The 11,286-nt window shown below is 57.4% G+C and overlaps 1 protein-coding gene across 5 annotated transcripts; it reads left to right on the top strand.

The window, feature by feature from the left end:
• The first annotated feature begins 299 nt into the window (after positions 1-299).
• On the top strand, positions 300-10,528 carry CCDC9B (coiled-coil domain containing 9B). 5 transcript variants are annotated; one of them, XM_008017034.3, is made up of 11 exons: positions 300-1,146; positions 1,952-2,062; positions 2,350-2,457; positions 3,073-3,228; positions 3,316-3,441; positions 4,075-4,244; positions 4,546-4,604; positions 5,186-5,239; positions 5,331-5,421; positions 6,169-6,211; positions 6,295-10,528. In XM_008017034.3, the coding sequence occupies exons 1-11, from the start codon at positions 1,135-1,137 to the stop codon at positions 6,835-6,837; spliced, it is 1,473 nt and encodes a 490-aa protein (XP_008015225.2). In that variant the 5' UTR covers positions 300-1,134; the 3' UTR covers positions 6,838-10,528. The 5 variants fall into 5 exon arrangements, with proteins under 5 accessions (XP_008015225.2, XP_008015227.2, XP_008015229.2 ...); XM_008017036.3 differs by lacking the exon at positions 300-1,146 and adding an exon at positions 1,261-1,752; XM_008017038.3 differs by lacking the exon at positions 300-1,146 and having other exon boundaries at positions 1,947-2,055; positions 2,280-2,457.
• Positions 10,529-11,286: the final 758 nt, after the last annotated feature.

Here is an 11,286-nt window from a genome sequence, read left to right as displayed (position 1 = left end):
CACACATTAGCCTAGGCCTACACAGGGTCAAAATAATCAACACCACTGTCTTCCACCCTACATCTTGTCCCACTGGAAGGTCTTCAGGGGCATTAACAGGCCTGCAGCTGTCATCTCCTGTGATAACAATGCCTTCTTCTGGAATTCCTCCTGAAGGACCTGCCTGAGTTGGTTTAACAGTACACTTTTTTGTTGTTGTTGTAAGTAGAAGAAATACACTCTAAAATAATGATAAAAAGTATCGTATAGTAAATACATAAGCCGGTAACATAATTGTTAATGATCATTATCAGGTATTCTGTACTGCGCATACTTGTATGTGTCATACTTTTGTACGACTGGCATGCCGTAGGTCTGTTTACACCAGCATCGCCATAAGCACATGAGTAGTGCCCTGTGCTATTATGTTATGATGGCTACAATGTCACTAAGCCATAGGAATTTTTAGCTCCATTATAATCTTATGGGACCACCATTATATATGTGATCCATTGTTGAGTGAAATGTCACTATATGGTGCATGACTGCACAGAGAAGACAATGTCCAACCTAAAAGAATGAATGACTAGTGTTGTCATTTTAGGGATGTGGTAGTACTTGGTGGTCTAGGGGAGGTGAGCTTCTTGATCCCTTTGAATTACTTAAACCAAGGCTGATGAGGAGAAGGAGCAGGAGAGGGGAGTGCATTTGTGTGCTGTAGGCCTTTTCTACTCATGGGAGGCACAGAGGCCTATGCTGGCTGCCCATCTTGTCTGCAGGCAGGCCCAGGCTAGGGTCCTGCTGGGGCCCAGGCAGCCAGGCCTCCTGTGTGGGCTTGACCCACCAGGGAGAAGTCCCTACCAGTCTGTCTGGGGACGCTGGGGCGGGGCAGGGAGAGGTGCTAGACAGGACCAGCCAGCTGCCAGTGCCCTGGTCCTCGCCCTCTGAGAGTGGAAGGGTGGGGGTGGAGGCCCGACGTTCCTGGCTGGGAGCCCAGAGGAGTCTTTTGTAATCACAACATGATCTCGTGTGTGTGCTGAGCAGCGAAGCTGGCAGGGAGAGGCCGGCAGAGGCCCGGCTCCGGTGGCTCCAGCTTTCCTCCCACTCTGGCTCCCCAGGGGCTGCTCTGGAATTCTCTCGGTGCCCGCCGTTGCCATGCACTCGGCTGTGAGTGGCAGTCTGCCTTTGGCAGGGGGCTTCTTGGGACTGGGAGGGGGCTGGGATACCAGGCAGCCACCCTTTGCGGGCAGCTGGGGACAGCTGGGGACAGCTGGGGCTGGGAGAAAGAGGGCTGTGACTAGATGGGTCACAACAGAGACCCTGCATCCAGACAGGGAGGAACCTGGAATCTTGATGCAGAGACATGGCTTGCCCAGGGTGACTCCCGGGCTGGGGCCGCCAGGGGAGCTGACTCTCTCCGCCCCGACTACCAGCAGCTTTCGGCCTGGAGAGGCTGGGCCCGTGGGAGCGGCTCTTTCCTCCAGGCTGGGCACAGGCCTGGGTGTGGGGTCCAGGGCCTGAGAGCCCAGGACGGAGCCAGGGCCTCTCCTTTTTCTCTGGTTGTGGATCTGGGAGTCAAAGAGCTCCCCCCTCGACCTCCCGAATCCCCTGGCAGCTTCCCAGTCACGGCAGGTTCCGCTGCCAGAGCCATTTATAACTCCCATTCCAGGCTCTGCTCAGCAGTGAAGCTCCCTGGAGAGCTGGGGGAGGGGCAGCCCAGTGCTGGGAGCTGTGGCTTGGGGTATGAGGCCCTGACCTGAGCCCCCCGAGGAGGTAGGGACAGGCAGACAGGCCTGGCTGGAATGGGGGCTTGGGGCCTTCTTTGGGCCATCTCCCTGAGCAATCCCCTTCCTTCCTGGGTGACCTTAGCTGTGGGTCTGGGATCTGTTCCTTGGGTGGTAAAAATGTGAAAGCTGGGGACTGGCGAGAGGGGGACACGGAAGTCAGGGGCTTGGGTTCCCTGCCTCCGCAGGGGCCTGCCAGAGCTGAGTCCCCCATGAGCAGGCAGGAGAAGGATGCGGACCTGGATCGGAGGATAGTTGCCCTGCGCAAGAAGAACCAGGCCTTGCTCCGCAGGTACCAGGTGAGGGGGCTGCCACAGGGCCGGGAGGACCCACTTGGCTGCCACTCCCTGGTTGCCGCACACGTGATGGTCTCTCCCTGCAGGCTCAGGAATGCGCCTCGGGCTGGGGCCAGGGGTAGGGTGGGTATGGTCCCTCTTAGAGGCTTGGTCAGGGTCCTGGGGATGTGTGATGTGGCGCCTCTGCCCCCTGGTGTCCCACTGGTGTCTCTCCGTGTAGGCCTGTCAGCGTCTGTGTCTCTGTGCACGTGGGGGGCCATGGCGTGTGCTGACCCCGGGCCCTCCCACAGGAGATCCAGGAGGACCGTCGGCAGGCAGAGCAGGGGGGCATGGCTGTGACCACACCAGCACTCCTCCGGCCCGATGGCCTCACCGTTACCATCAGCCAAGTTCCCGGTGTAAGCTTCACCCTGGGAGACAGGGCTCGTAGCAAGGAGGTGGAGGCCCAGACCATGTCAGGGGAAGACAGCTGCCTCTGTTCCCCTCTTCTACTAACTGTTCCGGGGTGCATCCGTCAGCTCCCAACCTCCTGCAGTAGAACCACTGCTGTCCCCACCAAAGGGCCACAGCTGAAAGCTCCCCTATGCCCAGTAGAAGCCTCCTTATACCTTTTCCAGTCCACAGCCCTGCGCCAACGCCACAAAGCACAGGCCATTCAGCACACGCCACTCCTAAACCTCAAGCCCCAGGGGCTAAAACCCTGCAGGAAGTGCGGGACAGAGAAGTTGGGGCTGAATGCCAGGAGCAGTGTCTGAGGGACAGAGACCCATTGTCTGAGTGCTCTGGGTTTCCCAGCTCAGAGATGACGGGGGCCACTGTGGCATCTTGGGCCTCTGGGTGGCCCTGGGCCCTGGATAACCTCATGCCATTGGCATGTGAACAGCCTGTGGGAGTCAGCTCCTCTGTGGGGAATGCAGGGAGGGCTGGGGTTGGCCTGGGGAACCACCGAGAGGACCCAGCACCCAGGTCCTGCCCAGCACTGCTCATGTGGCCTGAGGGTCTTCGTTCTGCAGGAAAAGCGGGTGGTTAGCAGGAACTGGGCAAGGGGCACCTGTGGACCCGGAGTGACCAACGAGATGCTTGAGGATGAGGATGCTGAGGACCACGGGGGTACTTTCTGCTTAGGGGAGCTGGTGGAGCTGGCTGTGACCATGGAGAACAAAGCAGAGGTGAGCAGGGTGGGTGGGGAGTGCAGGTATCGGCGGGCAGCCTCTTCTTCCCTGACTCTGCTGCACTGCCCATCTTCATCCTCCCAGGCCAAACGGATTGTAAGTGAAAAGCCCATCAGAGCAAGGAACCAAGGCACAGAGGGGTCACCTGGAGGGCATGGGACCCGGAGCCTCCCCATGCAGGTGGCCATCAGCTTGGATTCTGCACGGAAGGTGCGTCTTTAAGAGGGGATGGGGACATGGATCTGAAGGTCCTCACTTAGGGGAGGTAGAGAAGCTGAGTCAGATATGTCCCTCATCTGCAGGGACGTGGCTGAGGGAGCACCTGCAGGAGTTCCTGCTCCTCCTTCCTTTCTCCGGCCAGTCTCTACTTTGGGTGGGCCTTGAAGTGCGAGACAGTTTAAGCCAGAGATGTGATCCAGCCCCCTCCCCTATCTAGCCCTGCTGGTGGCACGGGAGTGGAGGAGGGGCCAGAGGGTGGAGTTGACTGGCCAAGTGCCAGGTGTGACCTCTAGGTGGCAGCAGCCCCTAGTCCTTGCCCTTGCTCACAGCCTCCAGGGCCCCTCCCACTCCGGCTCATCTACATATCCCTGCAACACCCCTGTGGGTTGGTGCTCTGGAGATCCCTATTTTACAGATGAGGAAATGAGACACAGAGAGGTTCAATTACTTGCCTAAAACACACAACTAACAAGTGGATGGAAGCCATTTCCATGGGAGAGCTGGAACACATCTAATTTTTAGCTGGAGATGTGGAAACCTTGAGAGGAAGCACCTGAGTCTCCAGACCCCACCCCAAACCTCTTCCTGCTTCTCCCTTTCGCTCTGAGTGTCTTCTCCCTGCAGGGTGCTTGGGAGCCCCGGAGCCGGCCGGTGGGGGAGCCCCCGGAGGCGGGCTGGGACTACGCCCAGTGGAAGCAGGAGCGGGAGCAGATCGACCTAGCCCGCCTCGCCCGGCACAGAGATGCACAGGGTGACTGGCGCCGCCCGTGGGACCTGGACAAGGCCAAGCCCACGTGGGTGGCTGGGTTGGGCAGCTTGCTGGGCTGGTGATCCTGTGGTGTGGGGTGGAGCTGGCTTCGGGCACTGCTGGGAGGGCTGCAGGGACTCTCCTCGGGGTGGAGAGGACCTTGCTGGGCTCTCTGGTCGGGCCCAGAGTTCAAGGCTCTGTGTGCACACTGGGTCTCCCATCTTTCTTGGGCCCACCATCTCCCTGTTGCCTTCAATTCTGGGCCTGGGCTTGGGGGAGAGGGGTGTCAGGGTGGGGCCCACAGCAGCTTCTGTGCACCAGCAACCTGACTCCATCTGTCTACACAGGCTACAGGACTGCAGCCAGCTGAGGGGAGAGGGTCCAGCCAGGGCAGGCAGCAGAAGGGGTGAGCTCACACCTACCTCATCTCTCCCCTCCTTGGCTTTGTTTATCTTTCACCCCCTTGTCCTCTCTTTCCTCTGTCTCTTAGTTTCTTACTTATTTTCAGAGCTGAAAGGAAGCATTGGAGAACATCTTCCTTCCTCTCCCTCACTATCAGAGGAGGGCACCAAGACCTCCTATCCTCCCCTCTGAGCCCACAGCTCTTGTCCAGGTTCTGACCAGGAGGCCCCGAAGGAGGCTCAGTGGAAGCCTGCCCAGGGGTCTCTTCAAGGCGCTGGTCCCTAATGGGTGAAAGTCCTGGTGGTCCTTCCCCAGACACACTGTAGAAACAACTGTGGATTGCTGGTCCCCTTGTTTTATGTGTAAAGAAGCTGTGGCCTGAGAGTTGGGGCCAGACACCTAGCCACAGAGTGGCAAAGCTAGCACAGGACCCGACTCTCCTGACCCCCAGGCAAGGGCGCTTTTGGGGAGGCAAAACCCACGACTGGCCCCGAGGACTGACAGCTTCCTGAGGCTGGGAGGACCAGTGTTCCTGTTTTGGATCCTTTGTCACCCCACCTTTCCCCACTTTTTTGTCCCCATCAGGTCCCAGGAGCCACCGGAAACTACAGCCCCCACCATTGCTCCCTGATGGAAAAGGTGAGTTGGGGAGGAGGAGGGGCCGGGTCTCGAGACAGAGCTGGCTGCTATGGGCCTCTTCTCTCCTTGGCTTGTGAACCATCTCTTGCAGGTCGGGGCGGGCAAGCCAGCAGACCCTCGGTGGCACCCGCCACAGGCAGCAAAGCCCGGGGCAAGGAGAGGCTGACTGGCAGGGCCCGAAGGTAACAGGTGGCAGGGGACAAAATCAAGATGGGCATCTGGACCAATTTCCTGGACCAGTGCAGGCCCAGGTGCCAGCTCCATCCCTGGGGCCCCTGTCTCCTGGCTGACTGCAGCCTGGCGAGAGGTTAATGAGATGCTGGGAGAGGCCATTAGCAGAGGCTGCAGCGAGAGCCTGGTGCCTGGGGAGGCTGGTGGTAATTACAGCAGCTCCCTTCCTGTGGGAAGTGAGGTATGCCTTTCCCAGGCATTGCAGGCAGGGACATGCCTAGAGTCCCCACAGAACTCAAGGTGCTGCAAGCTTGGCCATAAACAGCAGCTGGGGACCCAGGATAGGCCCAGAGTGCGTGGCATTCAGAGGAAATAGTTGGATTTAGGGAACAAGGTCAGGCTTGGGAGGGGGAAGCATCCTGGAGCCACATTCTGGCTCTGATCCCAGTCTGAGACCCTTGGGCTTTGGCTTCTCCCAGGGATTTCTTTGGCAAGGAGATGGAGGCCCAGAGGAGGTGGAGGCCCCTCCTCTCTGGTCCTGCCATGGCTGCTCCTCTCTGCTGAGAGCTGTGGGGCTCTAGGGAGAGTCTGGATCACCCCTGGGATTTCTCCACTGCTCAATGTGAGGCCTAAACCGTGAGGTCCCAGCTCAGTCTTCCTCACTGGCTCTCAACTCCACCCCACCCCTCTATTGAGGCAGGGGGACATGGCTCTGGAGTGAAGTGGGGTGGGGCGTGCCATGAGCTGTGTTTCCACAGGTGGGATATGAAGGAAGAGAAGGAGGAGCTGGAGAGTCAGAAGGTAGGTACTTGGGTATAGGATGGGGCAGGCTGGGGACGCAAGCCGTGGATTCATCAGCCACTGGGGCTGTTCTCTTGTTTCAGGGAAGCCAAAGCACCAGAGAGACTCCCAGTGAGGAGGAGCAAGCACAGAAGCAGAGCGGGATGGAGCAGGGCCAACTGGGGAGCGCCCCTGCAGCCAGCCCAGCCCTGGCATCCCCAGAGGGGCCAAAGGGGGAGTCAGTGGCTTCCACAGCCAGCTCAGTCCCCTGCTCTCCACAGGAGCCTGACTTGGCTCCTCTTGACCTCTCTCTAGGAGGGGCTGGCATCCCTGGGCCTAGGGAGAGCACGTGTGTGCTCAGTCTGAGGCCTGGGGCCCAGGAGAGCCCTGTGTCTTGGCCAGAGGGCTCTGAGCAGCAGCCCCTGGGGTGGAACGATCACCAGACTGAGCTGGAAGTCCAGACTTGCCCTGAGCCACAGAGAAGAGCAGGGCTCCCAGAGCCCAGAGAAGACAGGTCTGGCAAGGCTGGGGCCCAGCAAGGCCTGGCCCTGAGAAGCCGGCCCCCCAGAGGAGGCAGCCAAGGGCCGAGAGGCACAGCAGGTATGAGGCGCAGGACAGGGCGCCCTGGCCCTGCAGGAAGATGCTGAACACAGCTCTTGGGAGCTGGGGCACCCCGGGGGAGAGGAAGAGGGAAGCACTCCGTTAAGAGCCCTCCGCATGACGGCCATGTGGTTGCTGGTGGCTTGCGCCATTGTCACTGAGCAGTGTGGCAAACTCTCCAGCACGGTGACTGTGTGAGGGCAAGGAGTGGCCTCCCTGCCCCTCACATGCTCATCCCCGTGCACATGTGGGTTTTCACACACGGGCACAGCCCCTGGTCTATTCCCCTGGCATCTGAGGCTGGTGCACCCTGACCTGGGCCTACTGCTGCCCAGGCCACAAGCCCTCTCCACTATGACGAGAGAACAAGGCTTGGTGGCACCCAGCACCTGGCTCTCCTGGCTCCCCTGGCTCCCTGTCACCCCCCAGGGCCTGGCCTCCCTCTCCAGCTGCAGGCTTTCACCTCTTGCCTGGGCTGGATTCCCCCAGTCCCAGATTCCCAGGATGCCCAACCAGGGGAATCCCAGTAGCCAAGTGCCAGTCTGCTGCCTCTCCTGAGTGGTGGCTGAGGCCTGGAGGAGGGGAGGCCACACAGCTGGCAGGGTCTGGCCTGGGCAAAGAAGAGTAGTGCTCACGTCTTCTCAGTGAAAAGGAGGATCTCTGGAAAGTCCTCCTCTCTGAAATGGGGTGGGATGGGGAGGGACAACCTCCTTTCCCACTGCAGGATGGGAGAGCTTACTCCCAGGCCGCCACACCCAGGTCAGACACCACGTGCACTCTGAATGGAGGCAAGGGCCTGGCCCTCCAGCTCAGGGTCATTTCCTGCCCTTTCCACTTCCTCTTTCCCCACCGCCCTGCACTAGCACCAGGGCCAGGCCAAGGCAAGAATCAGACAGGGACTCCACAGACAGAGAAACAACTTCCAGCTAAGTATGACATCAGGACTTGTCTTTCCTACAAAGCCTCCATCCCCACCCCTCCCCTGAGGCCCACGTCTGCTGAATTATCCGGACTCCGCACAAGCTGTGGCTTCCTCTCAGTTCAACAAACATTTCCTGAGCACCCACTACCAGTAATCCAGCCGGTAGGCGACGGAGACTGCCAGCAGGAGCGGGGAAGAAAGCCAGTCATCCGGCAGATCTGGGCTGTTCTGGGCGGGAGCTGTTCTGGGCCATAGGTGCCCTACAGGGCTGGGGGCAGGATGGCAGTAGGAGCTCCAGGGGACCCTCCCACCTTTGCTTGGCACAAGCAGGTGCCCTTCTTTCTTGTTATGTGTGCCTTCTGCTCTTGAGCCCTGGTGTGGACCTCACCGCATGGTCCCCTCTGCCCCCTCCTCTCTGGTCCTGCCATGGCTGCTGTTCTCTGCTGAAGGCTGTGGGGCTCTAGGGAGAGTCTGGACCGCCCTGGGATTTCTCCACTGCCCAATGTGAGGACTAAACTGTGGGGTCCCAGCTCAGCCTTCCTCACTAGCTCTCAACTCTACCTCACCCCTCTATTCAGGAAGGTGAGGGGTGTCTCTTTAGCAGATGAGACTGTTTTGAGAAGTGTCTCTCATATTTTAACTGAAGAGTCATGCAGATTCTAATGGTCTGGGGAGGGTCTGAGAGTTCATCTTTTTTAAGTTAGGGTCTTGCTGTATCACCTAGGCCAGAGTGCAGTGGCGCAATCAGGGCTCACTGCAGCCTTGAACCCTGCAGGCTCAGGCGATCTTCTCACCTCAGCCTCCTGAGTAGCTGGGACTACAGGCGTGCCACCATGCCTGGATAATTTTTGTATTTTTTGTAGAGGCAGGGGTTCACCATGTTGCCCAGGCTGGTCTCCAACTCCTGGGCTCAAGTGATCTGCTCACCTTGGCCTCCTAAACTGCTGGGATTACAGGCATGAGCCACCACCCCTGGCCAAGAATTCATATTTCTAAGAGGCTTCAGGTGAAGCCCATGCTGGTTCCTGGACCATGCTTTTGAGTAGTCAAGGGCTTGGACTAGAATATATGAAGGGCTGGGAGTGAAGACAGACTCTAGACTCTAAAGTTTGGTGGCTGGCCATGTAGGGGATGGGAGAGTGCTAGCCCTGTCAGGTGGTGGGGGCTTCCTGGCTTCAGAGTTGGGTGGGAGACTTGGGGAAGATGCTTTGGAAGGCAGTGAGTGGGTGGTGTCAACTTCTGGTAGTGCAGTGGGAGAGCTGGTCAGAGATGGGATGGGATGGAGTGAAGGGGGTAGAGGCATTTGGTATGGGGTTGATCAGAGGAATTTTGGAAAGGCTTGGAAACATTCCTATATATGTGAGACACACCTATGCCAGGGCGAAGACTCCAAGCTCAAGTTTTTCTCTTGCCTTCTAGTCACAAGAACATGGCTTTGGAGTGTTACACTGGCCTAGGGATCCATGACTCCCAAAGGATGGGGCCAGGGGTAGAGAGGTTCAGGCAAAGACCTTGGATTTTGGAGACATCAGGCAGATGTTTCCAAAAACGATTGTGATCAAGAATCTGAATTATAAGATTCACAATCTGCTCCCCAACCCAGTGCTGCCAACTGTACAGCTGCACCTCCACGAAGGGGCATACGCCAGGCTCGTCTGACCCTGGGATGAGGATGTAGGAAGCAGGCAGAGCTCCGGTTCAGCCCTTACAACGGGACTGAAGCAGGAGGGAAGGCTGGGCAGAAGGGCTGTGGGGAAGTAGGGCTTGTCTCCGTGGAGTGACATCTAGAAGGATGTCAGGAGGAGGGGTGTCACAGGAGTTATAGGCATTGGAGGGAACAGAGACTGGCACAGGACCTCTTCATTGCAGGAAGATGGTAGTGCAGGCAGGTAACATTGAGCTCTTCTCAAAAAAGGAGAGCTCTTCTTCAAGATAAGGGAAGTGGTAGTTATGGTGGTAACCCCCAGCTATCTGTCCAGATGGGTGCCACCCCTCCTGCTCTAGGATGGAGGCAGCCATGGAGTGGGAGGGAGGCGCAATAAGACACCCCTCCACAGACCTTGGCATCATGGGAAGCTGGTTCTACCTCTTCCTGGCTCCTTTGTTTAAAGGCCTGGCTGGGAGCCTTCGTTTTGGGTGCCTTTCTCTTCTCCAACCAACAGACAAGACTACCCTTCAAAGGTGGAGGGTCTTCATGAAACACAGCTGCCAGGAACCCAGGCATAGGGCTGGGGGCCCGGAAAAAGGAGGGCACACAGGAGGAGGGGAGGAGCCAGTAGGGAGATGCTGGCTTTACCTAAGGTCTCGAAACAAGCAGGGCAGAATAGGCAGAGGCCTCTCCATCCCAGGCCCATTCTTGACAGATGGCGGGAGGGAAATGCAATAGACCAGTCTGCAAGAAAGACATGTGTTTTGATGACAGGCAGCGTGGCTGGGTGGAACAAGCACAGGCCTTGGAATCCGATGGACTGAATCAGAACCCTAGGTCTGCCATCTGTCAGCCGGGTGACCTGGGTCAATTTTTAGCCTCTAAAAGCCTCAGTCTCCTTATCTGCAAAATGAGGCTTGCGATACCTACTTTGAAGGGTTGCTGAGAAAATTAAAGATAAGAGTATCCAAATTGTCTATGGCCATACCACCCTGAATGCGCCCAATCTCGTAAGCTAAGCGGGGTCGGGCCTGGTTAGTACTTGGATGGGAAGAGTATGGAAAATGTACCTGCCCGCAGGTGGAGTTGGACTCTCTCTTAACAGTCGCCTGGCACACAGAAGGCACTCAGTGAATATTTGTTGAATAAATGAAGTAGCGATTTGGTGTGATCTCTGTGTTCTTTGTTTTCTACCTTTTCTTTACATTCTCTTCTAGCCTCATCTTTGCTGGGTGTGGGGGTGGGGGGCGGTCAATGCACTTTCAGGGAAACAAGGAATGGTCTGTAAAGTTTAGTTGGCCCACCAGGTGAGCTTCCTTCAGTCCCATGGCGGGGGGTCCAGTGGAGTCACAGCCTTGAGCAGTGCCCCTGCTTTACCAATGAGTGTTCTTTGACCTCCCTCACTGGCTCCATCACACTTACCCCCCTTCACCCTGCACGCTGTGCTGCGCTGGAGGCTCACAGGGGTTCCTCCTCTCTTCTGTCTACCTCAGTAGCAATCTCACACACTCACACCACAGTTTTTTGCTTATTTTCCCCAGAAACAAACCCCCTTGAGGAGTTTGCTCTGTGTGTCCCAGAGTTGTTTTGTCACCCAAAGGAGCAGCATGACTAGAGTTTGCTATGGTCAAGGGACAGGAACTGGGGATCCTTGGAAGCAGGAGAGCCTAGCTATCTAACAAGGCACAAGTTTGGAATGTTGGACCACCAGTCAGCTCCAGCCCCAACCCTGTCAGGGACAAGAACAACAGGAAAAGATCGCACTAACCCCCCAAAAGAACAAGGAACTGTCAAAAATCCTAATACGGCCATATTTTCTTATTTTAGGGACTAAATCAAGGGGAGGGGCCGAGGGAATAGAACTAAAGACACCACGTCACTTCTGTCTCAAGTCACTTATCCATGTCCACACACCCCACACACAAC

Source organism: Chlorocebus sabaeus, chromosome 26 (genome assembly GCF_047675955.1).
Source record: "Chlorocebus sabaeus isolate Y175 chromosome 26, mChlSab1.0.hap1, whole genome shotgun sequence".
NCBI classification, from domain to species: Eukaryota; Metazoa; Chordata; class Mammalia; order Primates; family Cercopithecidae; genus Chlorocebus; species Chlorocebus sabaeus.
This window is presented reverse-complemented; position numbering and strand designations above follow the sequence as displayed.

What these genes read in the sequence shown, in the direction of transcription:
- CCDC9B (XM_008017034.3), top strand. An exon ending in CCATCAGCCAAGTTCCCGGT is followed by an intron (nt 2,458 to 3,072) that starts GTAAGCTTCACC and finishes TTCGTTCTGCAG; the next exon opens with GAAAAGCGGGTGGTTAGCAG. An exon ending in CAGGGCAGGCAGCAGAAGGG is followed by an intron (nt 4,605 to 5,185) that starts GTGAGCTCACAC and finishes TGTCCCCATCAG; the next exon opens with GTCCCAGGAGCCACCGGAAA.